Source organism: Anarrhichthys ocellatus, unplaced genomic scaffold, assembly GCF_004355925.1.
Source record: "Anarrhichthys ocellatus isolate YVR2014 unplaced genomic scaffold, GSC_Weel_1.0 scaffold63, whole genome shotgun sequence".
NCBI lineage: Eukaryota > Metazoa > Chordata > Actinopteri > Perciformes > Anarhichadidae > Anarrhichthys > Anarrhichthys ocellatus.
In genome coordinates, this window is record NW_022280093.1 from 1,893,394 (window position 1) to 1,915,965 (window position 22,572).

The 22,572-nt window shown below is 43.0% G+C and overlaps 2 protein-coding genes across 8 annotated transcripts in view; one reads left to right on the top strand and one right to left on the bottom strand.

Annotated features, from left to right (window-relative positions):
- The window catches only part of adarb2 (adenosine deaminase RNA specific B2 (inactive)), a 192,057-nt gene extending 177,689 nt beyond the window's left edge, over positions 1-14,368 (top strand). The window contains exons 8-11 of one of the 3 annotated variants that reach the window (XR_004213657.1): positions 2,007-2,188; positions 8,935-9,131; positions 11,110-13,165; positions 14,001-14,368. Coding sequence is in view for 2 of the 3 variants with exons in the window: in XM_031872352.1 (XP_031728212.1) it covers positions 2,007-2,188; positions 8,935-9,131; positions 11,110-11,286 (556 nt within the window). In the remaining variant the exon portion in view is untranslated. Of the gene's footprint in view, positions 1-2,006; positions 2,189-8,934; positions 9,132-11,109 lie in introns of all 3 variants that reach the window. The other 2 variants (XM_031872352.1, XM_031872353.1) reach the window with 2 other exon arrangements.
- A 2,803-nt stretch (positions 14,369-17,171) lies between these two features.
- The window catches only part of wdr37 (WD repeat domain 37), a 17,253-nt gene continuing 11,852 nt past the window's right edge, over positions 17,172-22,572 (bottom strand). For all 5 annotated transcript variants that reach the window (XM_031872344.1, XM_031872340.1, XM_031872342.1 and 2 more), the window contains 3 exons: positions 20,341-20,475; positions 19,560-19,674; positions 17,172-19,478 (listed from right to left, as the gene is read on the bottom strand). In XM_031872344.1, the coding sequence (XP_031728204.1) occupies positions 19,347-19,478; positions 19,560-19,674; positions 20,341-20,475 (382 nt within the window). In that variant the 3' untranslated portion in view covers positions 17,172-19,346. The remainder of the gene's footprint in view (positions 19,479-19,559; positions 19,675-20,340; positions 20,476-22,572) is intronic.

The window sequence follows — 22,572 nt, forward strand, 5'->3', positions numbered from 1 at the left end:
CCCCCCCCCCCACCCCTCCATATCGAGCCAGGCCGGACGGCAGACGCGCTCTCTTTGCTCCGCAGCCTCCTCTTTCCGTTTTTTTTTTGGGGGGGGGGGGGTTATATCGCTGTAAATGATGGGTGGCCGTCGTTAAAGTGAGTGGGTCACCAAGGGCCAGTCTATCAAGGTCAGGGTGGAGGGTGGAACTGAGAGGAGCTTAGGACGGAAGACTCAACACACACACACACACACACACACACACACACTCTGCTGCAGTCTTATAGTGATCCCCTGGATACTCTTCTTGTCCTCTGTCACACTCATTTTGCAGCCTCCCATTACTTTTTTATTTCCACTCTTCCTTCAGTTCCTGCACATAATTATAGTTAGTTCAGCCTTGACCATAAGGGATTTTAGGATCTTTGCTCTTATCGTAAACATTTTTTGATAATGGGCAATGTCTCACCCCATCATTGATTCACCGGTGTGTTTTCTTAAGCCAGGCCCTACGAAGGCGCCTTTGCTAATATTTGATTTGAAGTCCACAGCTGGATTTAATTGAGGGGCCTAAATGGCTTTCACATAACGATGATGTTCTCCATTCCACTGCAGTTTTATGCAGATGAACATTACTTTAATGGTCTGCGTTTACCGGGGGAGGGAAGAAAGGATAGATGTAGAGAGAGAGAGAGAGAGAGAGAGAGAGAGAGAGAGAGAGAGAGAGAAGTCTCACCCCTCCTCTCTTTAAATGCACACACCCAAGCCAGATGGCTGTCTTTTCTTGCATGAGATTAGAAGATGTTTCTGATTCACGGTGTCGCTTTCTGGGTAAATTAATATTTCAGGCTAAACTATTTCTATTTCGGTGGAGCACTGGGTTGGTGTGTGAGCACGTGTGCTTTTTTGAAACAAAGCTCCTCCTCTCTGTTTGAGAGGGAAGGACAGATCTCGCCGACAGATTGCAGGTAAAGCGGCGGCAGCAGGTTCGGTGATTCCCAGAAAGCCGTTGATGTTGATTGACTGCTCGGGAAGCCGCAATGAGTGATTATTAAGTCGGCGAGAAAACAAGGAGCCGCTGTAATTGCATCCGTGATAAAGAGACATTGATTAACAAAAAGAACAATGATCTTAAAATGAGTGGCATAATGTGGAGCCTTTGATTGTGGCTCGCATAAGTTCATTAGTCCAGTGAACAGCTCAGGCACACAGCAGGCTTTCTCTCTCTCTCTCCATGAAGGGCAGGAATGATAATAAACAAGGTAATTATCATTTTCCATCCATAAATTAGCATCTGCTGGTTAAATACTGTAGAGTGGGCTTCAGCAGTAGGTGGCACATGACCAGCTGGCTACAGTATCGGGCGTCGGTGCGCCTGGCAGGATTAGCCCTGCAGTGATTTTGTGTCACACGTGGATCCCCCTAAACAAATCCGGAGGCGATTGCCCCTCCTCGCGTTGAGCAATCGACGGAAGCTTGCCTGCAGCCCCGTGCAGTGCATTAACCTCGATGGCACTGATGAATGCACACATGGTAATGTGTTGTTCCATGTGGTGAATGCTGATGGACTGACCTTTGGCTGTGTTGTTGTAGGTGGCGGTGATGGTTTGTGTCGCTGAACCAGGGAAAGTGGGAGAGGAGGACGAGTGGGTCCGTCAGATTGTGTGTATGTGTGTGTGTGTGTGTGTGTGTGTATGTGTGTGTGTTGTCGGTCCAGCAGCTGTTATTCATCACGTCCCACATCAAGATAATGATCAAATTGTCTCTACCTGTCATTTAAGCTCTCACATGTCTCTCTCTATCTCTCTCTTTTTACCCTTCCTCTCTCTACCCATCTCTCCTCCTTTCCTGCCCTGATTCTATCTCTCTTCCCACGTATTCCCCCCCCCAACTGTTGCCTTCCCTCCTTCTTTCCTATATTATTTCCTCGACACCCTCCTCTCTCACCCTTCCTTTCTCATCTACTTTTCAAACCATCACACCGCTGTCTCTCCCTGACTTCCTCTCTCTTTGCTCCCTCCCCTCAGATGGAACATCCTGGGCCTGCAGGGGGCGTTGCTGAGCCACTTTGTGGAGCCGGTGTACCTGCATAGCGTGACCGTCGGCAGCTTGCGCCACACGGGCTATCTGGGCAGAGTCCTGAACCAGCGGCAGGAGCGCCTCGGGCCGCTGCCCGCCACGCACAAACGCAACCAGCCCCTGCTCAGCGGTACGACCACAACACAGACCGTCAGACTCGTCTCAGTGTGATTTAGTCAAATTCCATTTAGAAATGCATCTTTTCAATATAGAAAAGATGTAGGTTTTTGGTCTCAGTTTCGGAGTGGTTTCTGAGCCGTCAAGATGGTGAAATTGTGCAAATTTGCATGTCAAAATTCACACAAAAAACGTGTTAAACTTTGTAAAAGACCTGAACAAATTGACTTGACTTCTTTGAGCATATCTACTGATCACCGCAATTCCTCTGAAATGACGTTATTTCTGCCTGCACTGTTAAGTGATCCCCAGATTACCCACGTGACCCTGCTGCAGTAGACCATGGTTGGTCTCAAAAGTGATACAGCAGTTGATTTGAGGAGTGATTTTATACTACCCGTTTTGATATTTTAAAAAGGCAGTGCAGTAGATCTGAATACGAGATGCAATTTCATATCTGAAGTCAAATTATATGCTGTGTTGAACCAAAAAAACAACAATTTTCCCCTTATTTGGTCAATTACATTTTTTCTTTTTGAATATGTTTGGATACTTGGGGGCAGCAGAAACAAGCTGTGAACAAGCATTGATATACGATCACTTTTTAAACAGTCGCCAATTTACATATCCAGCCGATACGGAGCAACATTATCGTTCATGAGGACTCGTGTTTGTGTCCACCTGATGAATGCAAGTCCAATATTCACTTTACTGTTATCCCTGTCTACCAAGTTAGATGAAAAACAGTATTTAAACACACTTCACCAGGAATTCACAGGTTAAATGATGATTTTGTTTCGGCTCTCAAGTGGTCGAGTAAAAGTTTTTTATTTTCCTAGTCTTTCATATACTCCTACTAAATGACAGACTGTGCTTTCTATCGTCTACCCTGCATTTAAACAGTAAAATAACAGCATTTTTGTATTTTCAGATGGGGACATAATAATTTATATAATCAATCACAACAGATCGACCCCCCCACAAACACACACACACACACACACACACACACGTACGTGCTTGACAAACTCGTGTACCCCTGCTTCTCTACAGTTACATTGTGCCAGCCAGACAAGCAACAGCTATGAAGTTGTCTGGCACGTCTGCCTCCAGGGCTCCACTGAGACCCGAGGCGTTCGTTTGTAGCGAAGATGAATGCTGGATGAGGATCTGAATGACACCCAACTTGTAGAAGCCATCACTTCAGATCTAGGCCAGCCGGAGTGGCTGAGCGACAGAGACGCACAAAGATGTAGGGCACATTTTGTTTCTAGGGATCTCTAATGAGAACATATGTCTGTGTGTGTGTGTGTGTGTATATGTATATATATATATATATATATATATATATATTCTGGTTTTGCTCTCTTAGGGCGGAGCCTCCCCTATCAATTTAATGTAATTAGTTTTTTAAATGAATATCTTTGATGGGCCACAAACATGTAAATCAACAACTCTCTACCACTGTATGTACCTCAGGAGCTGGCAGCAAATCCATCTAGCATATTAGAAAATTAGCACATTTTATTCAGGCCTATTTCATTTATCTATCATGCAGTGTCGTGCCAACGCAATGGACCCGTGCAGCAACCTTCACGAGGCTATATGACATACACAAGAACATGAGAGCACATATATTAAGCAGTACTGAGCTCATTAGTTAAATGGAGGTGCAAAATAAGAGAAAGAACTAAATGAGATAACATGATGCCTTGTGTTGCCTTTCCTCCCGTCCTCTCCATTTATTTTGAGTCCCCAGCGTCCGATACATTCTCCATACCTACCATACTTTTATCAGCTTTCAAGTATGCTTCTTGAAGGGCATAGGAGCTCTTTGCATTGCGGGGCTGCGCTCCGGGTAATAGGGTGCCATGAGGATGAATATTTTGTGAGGCCTATCCTCATCAAGATTGATAAATGTACTGAATTGTCCTCTGGTGATGATAGGACAAATTTATCATTGAATCTTCCGACCACGGCCTCGGCGAGCATTTCTCATGATTTGTTCAATAGCTTTTGAATGGAGTCATCTGAGTTGTCTGGAATGGAGTTTTTGGTTTTGGATATTATGAGCTGCAGTTAATATTTGGAGAATTGTGCTCAGGTAAAGATCCATTTGTTAATTAATCATACTTATAGTATTACCTTATTCCTTCTAACTATAATAAGCCATGCAGTAAGTACTACACATAATTTTTTTAATGATTATATCGCTTATTTTCATTCAAGAATGATGCTGCAGAATGTCCTTTACATATTTCTTGAGCCTCTTCTTCACTCAAAACAGAGGTGGCCTCCTCCTGAAAATGCCCTGCCCTCCCCTCTAACATGCCTCACAATGAGGCTTTCTGTCTGTACGCACATCGCAAACTGCACCTGCAGTACCTCGAGTTGCTACGGTCTATTGAAGGGTAGAAGGGCGAAGGAAAGGGGGGAGAGGAGGAACGATGGACCCTACACCAAATCAATGTAATCACAGCCCTTATCAGACAGCCATTCAATCTGAAGGGAGCTCGGACAGAGCGAGAGAGAGACATGCTGAGGGGAAGAGAGGGAGACAGCAAGGCAGGATGGGAATAAAGAAAAAGAGCTCTTCGGTTGCATTCAGATGTCTGTGTGTGTACCTTACCCCACCCACCCCCCCCCCACCACCTCTCATCTCCTCCTCCGTCCTTTCATTGGCTCTGATGAGCTCCCCGGCTATTGTGTGTCCAGGGTTATTTAAAAGAAACACCCCTGGAGGAAATTCCCAGGGATCGCAGGGCCCGGTCTTATCACACTCAGACAAAGCAGCTACACCTGAACCCCGAGGGCCAAACACATCGACGGGCTGACTTGTCCTTCACTCTCGTCCTGCTGTTCACTTCCACCACAGCGTGAACGGAATCTGTGGCAGGGCTTTGGCCTTTCGGGATAAGAAGAACCCCGACAACAGCAGACGCAAGAAACGTGAATACAGGTCGTCCACCAGCGGTTTTGCCGTTTATTGAGGATACATGCTTCTTTCCTAGCTACACCCTGCTTCGTTCACATTTCACAATTTTTAATTGTAACTAACCTTATACTACTCGTTACTGAAAAAACTCAAAACGTGTAGCGTATTACAAAGTAATGCATTACCGCCTAAATACTTGCATCAGACCCATGCTCCAATCTTGCTGCTATTGAGCTAAGAATAGAGGTAGGCCTGTTGGTTTTATATGATGGAAGGTTGCGTCAAGATTTTTTATGAACTTCTATAGGATGTAATAGATCAGATCTAGATCCTTACGGACTTGGGTTGATTGTTGAATTATCCATTGGCCTTGTATGACTATGTTGAGGAGCTGCACACCCGTTAGGGCAGAAAGTAAATATCCTACATATTGTATACATTTGTGATTGATTGTAAGTGATAATGGAGGCGAATAGAGATCACTCTTAACAAAGTCTTTCAGAGATTTGAACTGGCAACCTCTCAGGCTACATCCACACTACTACATTTCCATTTTAAAACGCATATCTTTTGCTACGTTTGCACTGAGCGTCCACACTAATCCAGACGTTTAAAAATGCACCCGAGGCCGGATAAGTTTGGAAACTCCTAGGTTACCTCAAAGTGTGGACAGGCCGAACGTCGATGATGGAAGCGATGACGAGGCATTCGCTACTTGATTGGGTCTTCGCAGTCACGACGTGTCCTTCCCTGATTCGTCACGCCCTTATCACATCAGCCTTTTCTGGAAGAAAACAAACAGCCAGGTCTACCAGTGATTCGTTTCAACATGGATAACATGGATAGCTATAACATGGATAGGTTACTGGCCTTGTTGTCTATGCTAGCAGCTGTTGTGCAATAAATTCTGTATTTTATAATTCTACTAATGATGACGTGTATGATGCAGCTGTTATTGGAGCAATCAGCAAGCGGCGTGTCCAGCGGCGTTATCGGACCTACGGAGCGGACGTCTGAAGTCACGGTTTGCGGCTTCGAGGAAGACGATGGACACAAAGCGGAGGACTTTCCTTTTCTTATTAATGCTTATTTTGTTCTGCACAACTATTGTGAAGTTAACAAAGAAACTGTAAACGAACACAAGCTTAAATGCTCTCCAGTAAGACAGGGACTTCAGCCACCAGCAGAGCTATGAGTGTGAGAACAGAAAACGAAACCAAGAAAATGAGTGAGAGACGTGTGCTGACCAAATTTATTGACATGTAATCTAGTAAACTTCGATTTATAAATATTCATTTTACAGTAAATTTGATGCGTGTGAGAGACAGATAGAGCAAGACCTGCAACCTTGTAAATAAGTTAGAAAAATACAACTTTTCAATATTTGTCTGTGAGTATAAAGGGGACGATTATGGAGGAAGAACTGAAGTACCAAGCACAACCTTTTATTATTAAAGAGTACTATAATACTCTGTCGTATTTTCAACTGATCTACTTCCTGTTTACATCGGCACCCGCATGCCCAGTCTACGTGAATAGTCATGTGATATTCGTTTTCAGGCGGGCTAGTGAGGACGGAAATCATTTTGAAAGCGGTGCTGAAATGCCCGTGTGGACGTAGATTGCTTTCATTTAAAAACCATGTTTCAAAACAGAAACATATTAGTGTGTATGTAGCCTCAGTCACATCTCATGCCTCACTCATTAATGAATTGCTGCCCCTTACACTAACATTGAAGAAGGCCATCCTACTCCTCTGCTGCTCCACCCCCACGAGGAACGCTTTAGAAACCCCTGCAGTACTAAAGTGAGGCAGAATAGATGCAATGTGTACACATAAACACACAGGCGGTGCTGTATTGTGGCTCTACAGAAGCCTCACATATAAAGCCACGACGGCCACGTGTACTGTACAGTTATGAATCCCATAACCACAGGCTCTAATTCTGCCTCTTTCATGTCTGTCAAACACTTCTCAGAAGAGAAATTGATCAAGTCTTCATTGAGGGAAAAAATCAAATTGGCTATTACAGAAACAGAGGAGTCAAGTCCATTGAAGGGATGAAATGAGCCATGAATGGAGCGGGAGAAAGGGAAAAGGCCGGATGGATAGGGGGGTCTTTTGTTCAAAGAGGTGTGTCTCCACAAGAGAGAAGAGATGGGTAATAAGAGACTTGGAGGATTGTTACTGTGGCAGGCAATTCATTCCAACTCCAAGGAGCTACAGAAAAGAAGAGCTGAGATTGGTGAATGGAAGAGTGAAGACAGGAAAATGAGCGTGGCGAGGAGGGAGATGATCTGCAGGCATGTATTGTGATATTGTACATCAGGTATTGTACTATAACAAGCTGTCTGTCAGACGGTGAGATCAGAGGCAACTGTTGTTCACCCGTCGCACAGAATCTGTCTGCTGATTTTCTGCAAAGGTACCTTTCAGATATAATGATATAATAAATATCTGGGTTGGAAGTCGAGATAAAATTCAAGACAGCGATTCCTTTCTGAAGACAGCTTTACAGATTTAGAGTGGATATGGTGTTCAAGCAGATGTTCACTCAGCTGTTATCTACCTAACCTATCCTGGCAAACAGATGAGCAATTTGCACTCGTCATTTCTTTTCATTGGTATTATTAAATAGTACGACATTTTGGGAAAAACGCTTATTTGCTGGCCAAGAGTTAGATGAAAAGATCCCGCTCTCTTGCTAAATATGGACATATCCCCCCCCCCCCGCACATATACATGGTGATCTATTTTGCATCGTCCCTGTAAAAATGCTTAAAAATGTGCCTCTTCCAACGCCTCTCCTGGTAACGTCTGGCAGGCCTGTTTTCTCACTCCATCCCCAAGTAGCATGCCTTTCAGCATCTTCTACTGCCTCAGGCCATACAGTCGAGTGTTTTTTTAAACTTCAAACACTGAATCACAACTTCTTCATTTTCCTTATTCAGAATATAACTAAAAATATAAAATAAACTGGCTTATATGAAGCATCCACGGTGGCCCCTAAAGGACATTTTTTTTCGTTTCTCACCCTGTTGTCAGCTCTGTTTCCACCATAGGCACCGCACCTAATTATACATGTGGAACCCAATGTGACAGTCACCTCCACTTTCCCTCTACCTCTGTCTCTCTTTCTCCTTCCTCGACTGAGCGCTTTTGTGTGCTTTGCTAGCGGGGCTAATTATTTCAGAGAGAGAGAGAGAGAGAGAGAGAGAGAGAGAGGGCGGGACAGAGAGACAGACAGTCCAGTGTATGGGAGGCTTCGTCTTTTTGACTGGAGATAATGTTTATGGCGTACATAGCTGGTAACACTCAAACGCTTAACTGCTGGGACTCAAGAGCCGACAAGCATTCACACAAAGGCAGGAACATGTTTCTTATATGCTCAAGAGCCCGTCCCGCTCCCACCTCGCTCCCCCCTCTCTCCCACCTCGCTCCCCCCTCTCTCCCACCTCTCTCCCCCTCTCTCTGAGGGTAAATGAAAGCTTCGCCATGATGTTTCAGGCCCAGGTTGACTTGGCTTTTTGCAGTGCGGCAAAACTTTATGTCTGCCCTTAGCCTCAGGGAGAGACTGAGGGAAGGGTGATGGAAGGTTAAACGACACAACAAAGTGGAGGTTTGACAGAAAAGAAATTGCTAATTTCCACACTTGTTTTACTCATATGTGCATTACATTTTGAAACACTCTTAAGAAGTGTTTTGTTTTACAGATTTAATGTAATTTGGAGCAGCTATTGGGGAATACCTTGAACGTTACGGAGATTAAACCAGTCACCAGTCTTAAATCAGTCTCCCTCCCCCTGTGCTGTCATCTCTGTAGGGCTGAGCACTGATCAGCAGCCGGGGAAGGCCTCGTGTGTGAGTGTCAACTGGACGCTGGGTGATGCACAGTTGGAGGTGGTCAACACAGCAACGGGACGGAGACGGGACTCAGGGACACCCTCTCGTCTCTGCAAACACGCCCTCTTCACCCGCTGGAACAGACTTTACCGCAAGGTGAGGGCATCCACAGGCAAGGTAACGTCGGGGCAGCATGGGTTTAGCTAAATGTATAAATGGGGAGAGAGAGAATATGTGAGAGGCATGCTTCCTTTAAGATCAGAGGCTTAATTATATTCTAGGCTCTTGTGAAATACATGGACAATGTGATGGGTCATGGGTATCGTAGTATTTATCGTAGTATCTGCTAGACCACACTTACAAGATTTCTCACAAACAAAGTTCTTTGATTTGTTTTTTGGGGGGAGGAGCGTTGTTTTTGTCTTTACTAGTAGAAAGTGGAAAGTTTAGAGATGAAATGAGGGCGACAAAGGTTGCAGGCAGGGCACGAACCAGAGATGTTGTTTAACCCCTAAACTACGGATATGTCTCAAAAACAAAGCTGAGATAATGAAAAACGATGGCCATAACACAGTTAAATGATCCACGTTATTCCTGTTCTTTCTATATTGTATGTACATTGACGACGACATTACAAGAAATGAGGCTTTCCAGTGGTCAAAATATTGACAAAAGCAGTGGCTCCTCTCCCGCGATGGGCTTTTTTTTCTCAGCAGACATTTTGACTTTTGTGTTCTGGTAGATAAAGCACAGGTGTGACATTAATGAGAGCTCTTTTCCATTTAAGGATACCGGCATGCACAATACAAAGAGCACTGACACAACCCAACAGAATACAGCCATTATTAAATATTATTAATTACACCGTGCTTTGCTTGTTATGACTTGTTGAAATATCTGCTGTGGAAATGTCCTACTAATTTAAATGTTAATTAAAAACCACCTTCCACAGTGTATCTTTTACTCGCTGGGAAAAAAAAAATATTATGATGTACTATTTAATTAATCTGAGTCGGAACAATAGTCACATTTTCATATGAATAAATGTCTGTGTCACCACTCTGCTCCACTTGCTCTTTCACGTAAATGCTCCTCTGCTGGAGAGCAAGAGGAGCATTACTCAGTTGTCGTCGAAAAACAATGTGCCATCAGGAATCACAGGCAAGCACATACACACAGTAATGCAGAGACGGTAACTGCAGGTAGGCCTATGCATGCCAACAAAAGAGCACAGACACATGTATTAACATCAGAGTCACAGCGCTGCTGTGGCTGCAGGTGAGCGCTCTGCGGAGAACGTGTGGAATTTCCTCTCCGCCGTGGATAGATGTGTCGGCCCCGCCAACATCTGCTCTGTACGCGGCTTATCAGAAACTGGCAGCTCGGATCTTTAGCGTCAGCACACAGACCCGCTGCACTTTCATTTCCATCCCGAAACTTTATGCAACAGACAGTGCCTGCATCGCCAAATGGCGGCCGTTAAAGCATAATGACTATGAAACCATAATTATTTGGAGAAGCACTCGAGGAGGCCCCCACCCTAAGTGCTCCCTGCGCGCAGTATATAAGGGCCACGGAAGAGCAGTCGCACTAATCTCCAAAAGAAACTTTTGCTCTCTCTCCCTCTCTCTCTCTCTCTCTCTCTCTCTCTCCCTCTCCCTCTCTCTCTCTCTCTCTCTCTCTCTCTCTCTCTCTCTCTCTCTCTCTCTCTCTCCCCCCACTTGTCTCTCCGTGGATCTTCATTGTTTCCCTTCGCGACAATAGGAATGCACAAAAAGCACAGAGAATGTTCAATTGCTTGTGAAATTTAAATGGGGAGATTACACAGCTGTTGAAGCCCCCCCACCACCCCACCACCTCCCAACCCCACCCAAATGCATTTGTGCCGGCTCATTCGTTTTGTTTTGCTCGCTCTTCTTCTTGTCTCTCCCCCCTCTGTGAAACCTTTAGCCTCTCTGCCCCGATTTTATACCCCTCTATTTCTTTTCCCTTTCTATCTATCTTGATGTCCGTCTCTGTGTGGTTTTTATCTGACTCCCAATTGCTCTCTTCCTCTCTCCCCCTCTCTGTCTGTCTCTCCTCTTCTCTTTCTCTCTCCCCCTCTCTGTCCGTCTCTCCTCTTCTCTTTCTCCCTTTGCTCGCTTGCCCTCTTCAGTCGGGGATCCACGTCTTCAGCTCGGCGGACTGCCAGCTCATGTACTGCGACGCCAAGATGGCGGCACGTCCTTACCAGACAGTGAAGCAGCAGTGGTTCAGATCTCTGCAGGAAACGGGCCTCGGGACCTGGGTCAAGAAACCGCCAGAGCAGGAACAGTTCCTGCTGTCGGTCTAAGGAAGAGAGAGAGAGTGTGTGTGTGTGTGTGTGTGTGTGTGTGTGTGTGTGTGTGTGTGTGTTTAACCTTTATTTTTTAGGGTAAGATGACTCCATGCTCTTTACCAACATCCTGCTTCACACCTTCATACCTGGAAGTTTACCAGTGTAACCTCTAAAGTCAAGGCACACATCACCACTGTGTGTGTGTGTGTGTGTGTGTGTGTGTGTGTGTGTGTGTGTGTGTGTGTGTGTGTGTGTGCGCACCCGCGCATGTGTGCGTCATCCTGGATGTGCCGCCCATCCACCCGACAGAAACACGACAAGAGGAAGGTCAGCAGGACGGGCTGAAAGGAAAACGGACATAAAAAGATGGACCCTTTCTTTTTCTTGCCCTTCTTCAAACGCACAAACACACACGTTTAAGCAAACACACACCTAAATACCCCCTCTTCGGCTGTCAAGGAAGGGTGGGGTAACCTTGAGCAGAATGAAAGGCAGCCGCTATCTTGTCATCAGCTATTTCCGGGCCCCAAGGCTCCCGCTGAGGAGCCGAGCCATGGGGGAGAGAGAGACAGAGAAAGGGAAAAAAGCGCGCGCGAGAGAAAGAGGTCCACGTCCAATTACCGGCCCTGTCAGGGTGACGGGTGATAGAGGAAGGGAAGAGTGAGAAAAAGAGAGAGACACACCATTGCATTCAGCCCGCCTCACCTTCCCTCTCTCATCTCTATCTTTGTCCTCCATCTCTGACTCACCCTTTGACTCCTGACTTCTTCCTCCTTTTGTCTCCATCTCTCCCTCCTTGCCCCCTTTACATTTTCTTCAGTCCTCTACCTATTTCCCCTCACGTCCTCTTTGTCACTCTCTCTTCTTCGCTTGCGTCTCCCCCCACCCCTGCCTTTCAAGCGCGGTGGAGGTTAACACGACACGACTACAGGTTAATACACCCTCTTTTTTTCCCCCAACCTCAACCCAATGCGGGGAGAGAAAGAGAAGAACTGAGGTGCATAAACGCATAAACCCATTACTGCTTGCCTAAGTCCAGGTGGAGGTGATGATGGAGGAAGGGGAGTATTTTTCTCTATTCCCCAACCCTCTCTTTCATACAAATTTGATTTCCTTTCTCTTTCTGTCTTGTGACCTGGCTGACCTCAGGTTTCAGCCCGCTGGAGCCGGTTTCCGTAGATCTGAATGGAAGCTTGTTGTCACCAATCATAGTGACTTTAAGTCGTGACTCATTAGCAGGGCCTTGTTGACCTGATCGACTTGCGCTTTCTCTCTGTGGTTATGACCGCCCTGAACAAGATAGTCACGGTGGCGAAAAGTTTTGTAAACCCGCGCCCCCCTGACTGTGAGCGCTGTGGTTGACTTTATTTTGAAACAGCTGTTTTCCACACACCAGTTGTGTATGAATTAAAGATTAAAAATCAGCGAGGTAAATACAGACATCCCTGATCTCTACCATGTACATTTGTACCTCACACATTTTTCTGTCTCTACATATTTCATGATGTAAACATCAAACTTTTTTTTCTTTAATGCAGCCAAGTGTTTATATTCATTGTGATCATGACTGTGTTTTTCTGTCATTGCTGTATTATCTTTAATTTTAGAGGAGGGATCCACACCAGCCGCCAGCTCAGTCAGCAGTAAAGATCCAAGTAATGAGAGGGACATCTAGTGGTGGTTTTCGGTTGTTGTTTCCCTGTCCTGCTCTTACTGAGCCCCCCCCCCCCCCTGTTGTGGCTGCATCGAGTGCTCCAGTGAGGATACAGTGCCAAACCAAATTGTTGACTGCACACAAGAGAGAACTTGAGCCACGTGTGACCTGCGTCTGGCTTCCCATTCACTAGGCCGATGTTTCCATATGTCGAGGATGTTGGCCAGTTCTGCATCAGAGGTGTGTACGTGATATTCTTTGTTTTATGACAGTTTTGAAGCCCTTGGAATCTTATTTTTTTGTTATATTTCTCTGTAGCTTTACTTATTTGTGACTTATTTATCAAAAGTTAAAGTTCGGAGAAAAAAACCTGTCTTTCTGATTATTTATTGAGTTTAACGGTCTCAATCTCAGCTAACCTGCTTCATCACGGCTGTGTGGCTGATGTGGTTGTGTTGACAAAGACCAAGCAACCCAACTGTGATCAGATTCTGATTCAAATGTTGCCAAATATGACGTGACCTTTTTCTCAATGAAGCCCCACCCACTTTAAACCAGTGAGATAAAATACAGACATTTCACAAAGATAGAAAATTCTCATGTGAAATAAACAAAGTAAGGCCTCATTACTCGTAGTAAGACGCTGATTGAGAAAACGGGGCCTTTGGATGTCACGATGTTATTGGTTTAAATGAATTGATTCTAGCTTATGTAGGCACACGCCATACTTTGTTTCACAGGATGAAAAGGTTAATGGGTTTTCATATATCCATTTTGTTAAATAGGTGCACAATTTGACGGGATGTGATGTAAAAGGGTTTTAAAAAAAAGGCATTATTCATTTCACCTAAAGGCTTTAGAGGCATCATGACGAGGTTAACACTTGCCTGTCTGTGTGTTCGAGGCGTAGCCAGATGAACCTTTTTCGGGCCCCCTGTTGATCTCCGCCCCCGATTTCAGGAACTCATATTATCTGATACGTTGTTTACACTTTAAGATCAGATTTAGTGAAAATCTTGACTGTGTGTATCCGAACAGAGATTTTGTGTGTGTTTTTCACCAACATGTGTTGCAGATTTTCATTGTTTGAGTGGTCATCGTCAGCCCACACTCCATAACTTCAGAGTTGACATGGTTTGTCGACAGAGGTAACAGCATTCCTCATTGCTTCACACCACGTTTCATAATGGCTGTATTAGCCCGAAAAAAACCCATTTATTTTGAGAGACAATAAATATAAGGCATGTCTGAATGGCAATACTGTATCTAATAGTGTACATATGTATAAAAGATGTTGACAAAGATGTGAACGAGATCCTAAAATGTCTAATTATCATGTAAATTAAAGTATATGAAGAATTGCTGCTACGGTCTGTAAATTGCACTTCAGTAACAAAAAGTGAATGTTTGTACTGTATATGTGAATAAAACCACAAAATCTTGTAATTTTACCTTTTTTTGATCGTTTTTTTTTGTTTAGTCCGATTTTGATGTCGGAACATTCAATGTATAACATTAAATCTGTCATTACAAATACACAAAATTCAAATAACGAGCACTGATATTGGGCCATTTCCACATGTCCATAGCCAGCACTGGCCCTCAGGAGCATCCAGAAAAAATATGAAAGAGGCCTCCCTCCCTCCTCCTGTCTCTCCCAGGGGAAATCCGTGGGGAAATGGTTATCTCTATTTGGCTCGGTGGCAGGTGTCACACAGACCAGCCACCAAATTAGCCTGGAGGAAGAATGAAGCGAGGAAGAAGGCGAGAGGAGAGGAGGGGATCGAGGTATGCCTCCTCAGCAGCATCCACCCTTCCCCCTAAGGCCATGGAGTCGACTGTGTGCTCGACAATAAACATCATAATTGACAATTTGCTCCAGTGGCTGGTCACGGCCAGCCAGCTATAATCTAATGGACGAGGACAGAGAGGTAAAACTCCACAGAATATTCTCTTTCCCAGTGTCATGCTGTGTCTCTATGAAATCTAAGAGCCATAACACACTGAGGATGACACCATTTCAACATGTCGTGTTCCAGACGACCCGGAGGTCGGACTTTTCCCCGGTTTCCTTTGTGCAGAGAAGATAACTTTCAGAGATTGTTTACCGTAACCAGCTACCTAATAACGTTGGCAACATATTTTGACATCAATTTACACGCAGAACAAGTTTACTACATGATAGTATGTATTATCTTTGATTAAATGCAGACAAATATACTTTATGTTGCATTTTAGTTGGTTTACCATTCACAACGTGTGCTTCCGTTGTGTGACGTCAGAAAGCCGCTTCTTCTTGACGTCAGGGTAGATGAAGTTTACAAGTAAGAACTTTGGCCCAAACCTCAATGTCCCCCTAAGGCCCTAAACCCTAAACCCTCAGGGACTTACTGACTTTCTTTGACACGCTATACTATTACTTTTTATTACTTCTTTTTTTTACTATATAAAACGGTTATGACCTTTTCTTTTGACATTCTATACTTTTATTTTTATGTTATTTCAGTATACTACACTATTACTTCTTTTACATACAATATTATGAATTTGTATAACTTCTTTTCAACTTGCTATACTATCAATATTTTAACATGCTCCTTTATAACTTTTTTTCGACATTCTATCCTATACATTTTGATGACCTTATATTTGCCATACAGTATTATTACTTTTTTTGACATATATTACAAGATAATATAAGATATTAGAGAGAAATATCCATTGTTGGTTATGCCTGGAATTTGAACCCATGCAGGTTAAGAACCAAACATGGTTTACAGCCTGACTCACTACCAGTTGAGCTAGTTAAATCCTTTGATGTAGTAATTTTTCCGACATACATATAATACCATTACTTTTTACGACATACAATAGTATGACTTTTTAAAATTCTTTCGATATACCATTACTTTTTTCGACATGCAATACTATGACTTTTTTGACATACTATACTATGACTTTTTTCGACATACTATACTATGACTATTTTCATGTTTTTCAACATATAATACCATTACTTTTTTCGATATACTATACAATGACGTATTTCAACATACTATATGGCTTTTTTCACGTTTTTCGATATACAATACTATGACTTTTTTTTTCGACATACAATACTATGACTTTTTTCGACATACTATAAGATGACTTTTTTTCATGTTTTTCAATATATAATACCATTACTTTTTTCGATATACTATACTATAACTTATTTCAACATACAATATGGCTTTTTTCACATTTTTCAACATAGTATACTATGACTTTTTTGACATACTATACCATGACTTTTTTCGACATACTATACTATGACTATTTTCATGTTTTTCAACATATACCATTACTTTTTTCGACATACTATATGGCTTTTTTTTTTAATTTATTGGACATAATATGGCTTTTTTTTCAATTCTTTCGACACAGTATACTATGACTTTTTTCGACATACAATAGTATGACTACTAGGACTTTTTTCAACATATACTAGGACTTTTTATTACTTTGTTTTGACATGTTATAACCTTTAATTAAGATATTAGAGAGAAATATCCATTGTTAGTTATGCCTGGGATTTGAACCCATGCAGGTTAAGAACCAAACATGGTTTACAGCCTGACTCTCTACCAGTTGAGATAGTTAAACCTTTGGATGTAATAATTTTTCCGACATACAATACTATGACTTATTTCGGCATACTTTTTTTCGACCTTTAAAAAATCAAATAGATCAAAGCCATCATTAAAGTTTTTAGTAACGCCTGTGATTTTCCTAACATGACAAGTCCAAATGTCTGCTGTGAAAAAGGCCCATAGAAACCAAGTTTTGCTTGACACTATATCTTAAAAAACATAAGATAAAACCTATCATGCATTGATAACTCGCATCAAAGTGAGTAGAAAGCAGATATGTGACAAATACATCTCACATGCCGTTTGTATGCAACGCTGTAGCTGCCATGTGGACTTCCCTTAAGCCTGAAGACCATTTAGCTACAAATCTTCATACAAATGAAACATATGAAATGTCATATCAGCCATGGGTAATGGGTACTGTTTGCACTGAGTACAAATATTCATACACCTTATGGTTCCCCTTTCATTAACAGTAGACTTCATTATTCCAACCTACCAGATTTACATCCAGATGAATGTAATTTCAAAATGATATACATCTTATTGAACTGAATAAAAGGCTGAGGGGGGGGTTTTGTTGAAGAAGAGGAAAAAGGAGATGAGAGACTGGGAAAGGAAATCACACATTTTAATGGAAAGTGTCAGAGAGCACGTAGCTATCACAATAAAGTATGCAAAGTAGACCACATAACGAACTTTGAGGAATACGATTCGCTACAATGAGGCAAAGCCTATCCACTTTTTACCCACCCCTACAATCTGGCACGCGATAATTTAATGCATCAGTTCAAAATAATTTTCCTTCAATTTGGAATTCATATGTGGGGCGAAAATAGGACTTGCCTTTCTACCTGCAGATTAAAATGACATTGACATCAGTGGCCGCGAGATTGAGTTCCCTAACTGAAACAGGAATAAAAATGCTATCTGCCCAGTGCAGTGGAACACAACTAGTTATTCAACAAGCATTTGGAAAAGTGCATTGATGCTGAGGTGGATGAGGCTAATACACCATTTTCAAAAGGCATTTCAATATACGTCATTACATTTTCACCTTCATGCTGCCTCAAAATCTAAGACGATTGTTGGTAGAAACAGCAGTAAAATGTGAAGTCTGAAGCTAACTTTGGGGTAAGTTATGCATAACTACGTACACTGAGCTACATCTACACCAGTCACACAAGCACATCAAATCTTGTCATGGGGTTTACAGCACTAGAATAAGTTAAACGCCTGAAGATCAAAAACTACAGCACGACTTCATGTTTAGGGATATTGCACGAGTGTAACAGTAAAGGATTTCGGTCAAGCCCAATTCCAGTTCTACTAGTTCTTAAACTGAGATTCAGTTTGGATTACAAGCCATATTCACTGATTTCCAAGACAGAAATGGGCTTCACTCTGAGCACCAGACACACAAAGGAGCTGGGTTATTGCTTCTGAATTTGGATAGAGTGCACGCGACATCAACAACAAAACGTCAGAGAGGTCACACAAGACTAAGGGTTCAATGCAAATACACTATAAATTCATATTGACAGGCTGTTACTGAAGCACAGACATGACCAGTAAACCTAAAAGTTCACATGGGGGACGACACATTACAGCAAAACAGGGCTCTTCGTTGGCTGAAGAGGATGGATCTATATTTTACTAACACTGAAGAAATACAAATGCTTAATATGGCGAAAAGTAGTGACTCCTAAACCTGCAACATAAAGGGAATACTCAATTATGATAATGTTATGACACACTTCCCATTCACAGACCTCAGAAATGCAGTCGTTTTTATTGCTATGCTCTTGACACTTTGCAGTCTGACAGAGAGACAGAGTAGAGCAACACTTTACACAATAAATCCTACTGTAAACATGGAACAAGGCAGAGTTACAGAAACATTTGAAAAATTGAAGACAAAATGTGGAAATATGGAGGCTGGCTGTGAATTGAAAGCAACACAGGTAAAGGCATGGACTCAAATCTGAAATCGGTGACACGACAGCAGTTACTGAAACATTTGAATACAAACTGCAGGTAATCTGGCAGGCCTGAACATTATATGTTTTGTTCCATGATAAGAATATTTCAAGTCGGACTAAAAGGATAAAAACATTTCACAGAACCTCACTATCTCTGCCAAACCACACCTTTAAAAAGGTAGATCACCGTAAGACACTTAATCCATGAAGTGGCAACAAACCTGCAACACAGGTCACTTAATCCGGCCACAACATAATATATACACATACCGTCTTCATATCATATTCTACTAACTCTCCTGGCCTTATCACGGTTCTCTCACATCTAGTCAAGTAACATTTGCAAACCGAGATTATCTACATGCAAGAGCAACCACTCAGCAGCAACTAAACAACAGTGATGTGAACAGCAGCCTGTGACTGTGGAGTCAAGTATATACTTTTACACTTTAAAAACAGGAAAAGACTGAGAACGAAAGAGTCAGCGTTTCACGATTCACAACGCATGCTAAATATGTGAGAGGGTCAAATACAGGAGAGCAGCTCTTTGGCCTCACACACACTTGGACTTTAAAATGCTGGAACCATGTCAGTCATTTAACAAATGAGTGGCATATCAATTTTGAGTTATCAATAGCTGCATCCTCAAAAGTCACTCCCCCCCATAACAACTAAAGTGCTTCTCTGTGTAAACACTTTAAACATGCAAGCATGTGCGAGGCCAAAGATGTACAGTGTTTGTGTGTACCGTCTCCTGCTTTTCCGTGTGTTTTTGTTGTGAGTGCGTGTGTGTGTGGGTCAGTGGCATCACTTCTCCTGCAGCAGGGCGGGGATGTTGATGTTCCAGCCGATGGCCTGTCGGTCGAAGCCACAGCTGAACAGGTTGCACGACTGGTTCTCTTCATTCCACGCCGTACAACACACCATCCGCCTGTGACCCTGCAGACACACACAGATGTCTAAAATGTAGGTTTTACCAACGCTGATTGATCGAACACACATCTTTGTTCCCTTCCTTACCATTCTGTTGCTGCGCGGGAGCCTGGCCAGCCTCACTCCGCTCATGTCAAACAGTCGGACTTGTCGATTGTCGTGTGGCAGAGCAATGATCCTCTGGTTGGCAGAGACGCTTATCCTGAAAGGTCAGATCAAGTCCACTTTGAATCTAGGTCACATTTGTCTTAATACTTCCAGATAAACTCTTCACCTGAACAACCTCAGTCTTGACTTTTATTCTCCACTATGTCAGCGTTTGAGTTATCGTGTATTTTATTAGATTTAAAACATATATTAAGCACAAATTCACTTTCTAGTTAACACTGACTGAACCTGTGTTCAAGATATTTACCGACTTGTAGATTGAGACATTTTCAGCAATTGAGGAGACAAAAATGTATCTGCTGTTTTGGCCTTCGGTATGCTGAACAGCTGATACTGGTGTCTAACTGATCATGAACCCTAAAGGTGAGGAGCAGCCTGGCCATATTCAAAAAATATTTATAAGGATTTTATTCTTTAGAAGTTTAAAACAGCATTTAGTTTTTACTATCAAGGAACACGTTCAATCAGAAGTAGGTACTGATCCCATTCTATTCTCCAGATCCCAATTGAGCAGCTACCAATACTTCAGCGACAGTAAGTGGACATCACAATAACTAAAACAATTTAGATATTGGAGCTCCAAAGTTTGTTTTCTAACCCTAAAGTCGATTAAGTAGTGGTTCTGGAGCTTTTGATCACGTCACATGATCATACGTCAAAGGAAGTGTGGACTCATCTCGTTGCTTCTTCTTTCACCTACCTGTTCACAGCTGAGTCAGTGCGGATGGTCGCTATAGGCGACCTCATGTTCTTCAGATCCCACACCTTGACGGTGCGGTCGTCGCTCCCTGACACCACATTGTCACCCACCGTGAACACTGCCGACGTCACCGTGCTGCGAAAGATGGACACACAAAAAGAAGTCTGTTGTTACACAAAGAACGTAACACTCTCTCTGATAGGAAAGCTCCACTTCATCCAACTCAGGAAAGCTCAGGAGTGAATATTATTCAGTGTGGTCCCCCTCTCCCACAGATAGGACCGATCCACACCTGCGTCACAGTGTGTGTTAAGATACGTTATGAGTGTTGACGCTACTAGAACCTTTGAGGATGCATCAGGTACAACATGCTCTTTGATTTTAAATGTGAGGTATCACCTTCCACTTCCCACTGGAAAAGAAATGAACGTTGGCAGGATCACACTCGTGCTGCCTCCAAAGGTGTAGCTGTCGGAAAAACCTGATGGGTTAAATAACGACCTGAACGTGTTCAAACCATCGAACGCGTTCGAGCTGTTAAGATGGCGTGAAAGATGGTTTCCGCTTTGCACTCTCATCTTTACTGTAATGCAGCCTTTAAAACCAGGAAAACACTCGTGCCATATTACTATATTTACAATCTAAGAAGATGTTTAGTCTCGTATCATGATATTGATGCAATATCGATATAAAGCCCGGCCCCTACTTCTGGCAACTACGAACGTACACCCGGCTTGAAAATAACTGGATTAGACTATTGTGGGTATTGCTGTAAATCAATCAGCAGGACTGATTTATGGCAATAGTGGATTTGTGGATTTTTGCAGATGAGCTACTGTGATGTGACAGCATTTAATTCTGCCAAAAACAAACATTTCCACTTCTTCTTTTAGCTATTTTTCTTGCTCATTCTCAACTGAACTTCCAGTTGTTGTTTTTTTGCAATTATATATTAAATGTACCATTTAAATGATCCATATCATCCACTCCTTCCATCCAATCAGCACCAAACCCCAATTTCCATGAGAGGCGTTTACCAACTTAAAGCTAAGAGCAAACCATGAGCCATGGTATCCCGTTTCATTATTTCAGGATAATTACTAAAGGTCTGACGGCAGCAGGAAATGTTGATTTTGCTCACCTCCAGTAGTTGATGCTGGGTGTGGTAAGAGGTGCAAAAGACTTGAAACTTTATATGATAAGGAGTCAGTTTAAAAGAAAAGAAAACGTTACTCTTGTACTCTTTAAGTCTAATGCAGCCCAACTCAAGCCTATCAGGAGAGAACTGATCAAATTGATTGATGATGCCAAATAAACGACATCATACCACCGGCTATATTGGGCACGATGGAGGCAGAACCGTTCTCTGTATGCATATAGCGTCACCCTCCTCCAACACCCTTCACCCAGCCAGCCGTGATGCACTGCTCCACATGGTAGCACTAGCTCAGGCCTAGCCATTCATTTAATAGACCTTTAATATTTCCAATCAATTACTGTACGTCAGTCGCTCCTGTGAGGATTTTTTTCTTCTTTCCTCTCCGATTCATGATTAAGATTAGCGTTGAGCAGTGTCTAGAGCTCAACATCTAGTTTTTCTTTCTAAAACTGGCTCACCTCTTAATTTAAATTGACACAGCGTTAAGGGCTAATTAGGGGACTAAACTTTGTCCTATTAGAGGGTCGGGGCTCAAGGAAACTGCTGTATCGTTACCGGCACCTTCTGACATTGCAGGGTACAGCCCACCTGGGAATACAAGCACTGGAGTGAGAGACGGAGGGAGAGGGAGAGGCAGGAGGTGTGCTAGGTGGGAGTGTAATCAGACAAGGTAATTGATTAAAAGCTTGATTAAGGTTAAAGGGTTTTTAGAATGGGTGGTGAGGAGGGAGGGCATTATTCAGTGTCGCTTAATGGCATCTCTGCAGTGTGTCTGACAGCCAAGGTCAAGACTGCCTGCGATCCGAGACTTAGGGAGTTGGGAAGGAAGGAAGGAAGGGGGAGAGAGAGAGAGAGAGAGAGAGAGAGAGAGAGAGAGAGAGAGAGAGAGAGAGAGAGAGAGAGAGAGAGAGAGAGAGAGAGAGAGGGAGAGAGAGAGAGAGAGAGAGAGAGAGAGAGAGAGAGAGAGAGAGAGAGAAAGAGAGAGAGAGAGAGAGAGAGAGAGAGAGAGAGAGAGAGAGAGAGAGAGAGAGAGAGAGAGAGAGAGAGAGAGAGAGAGAGAGGGAGAGAGAGAG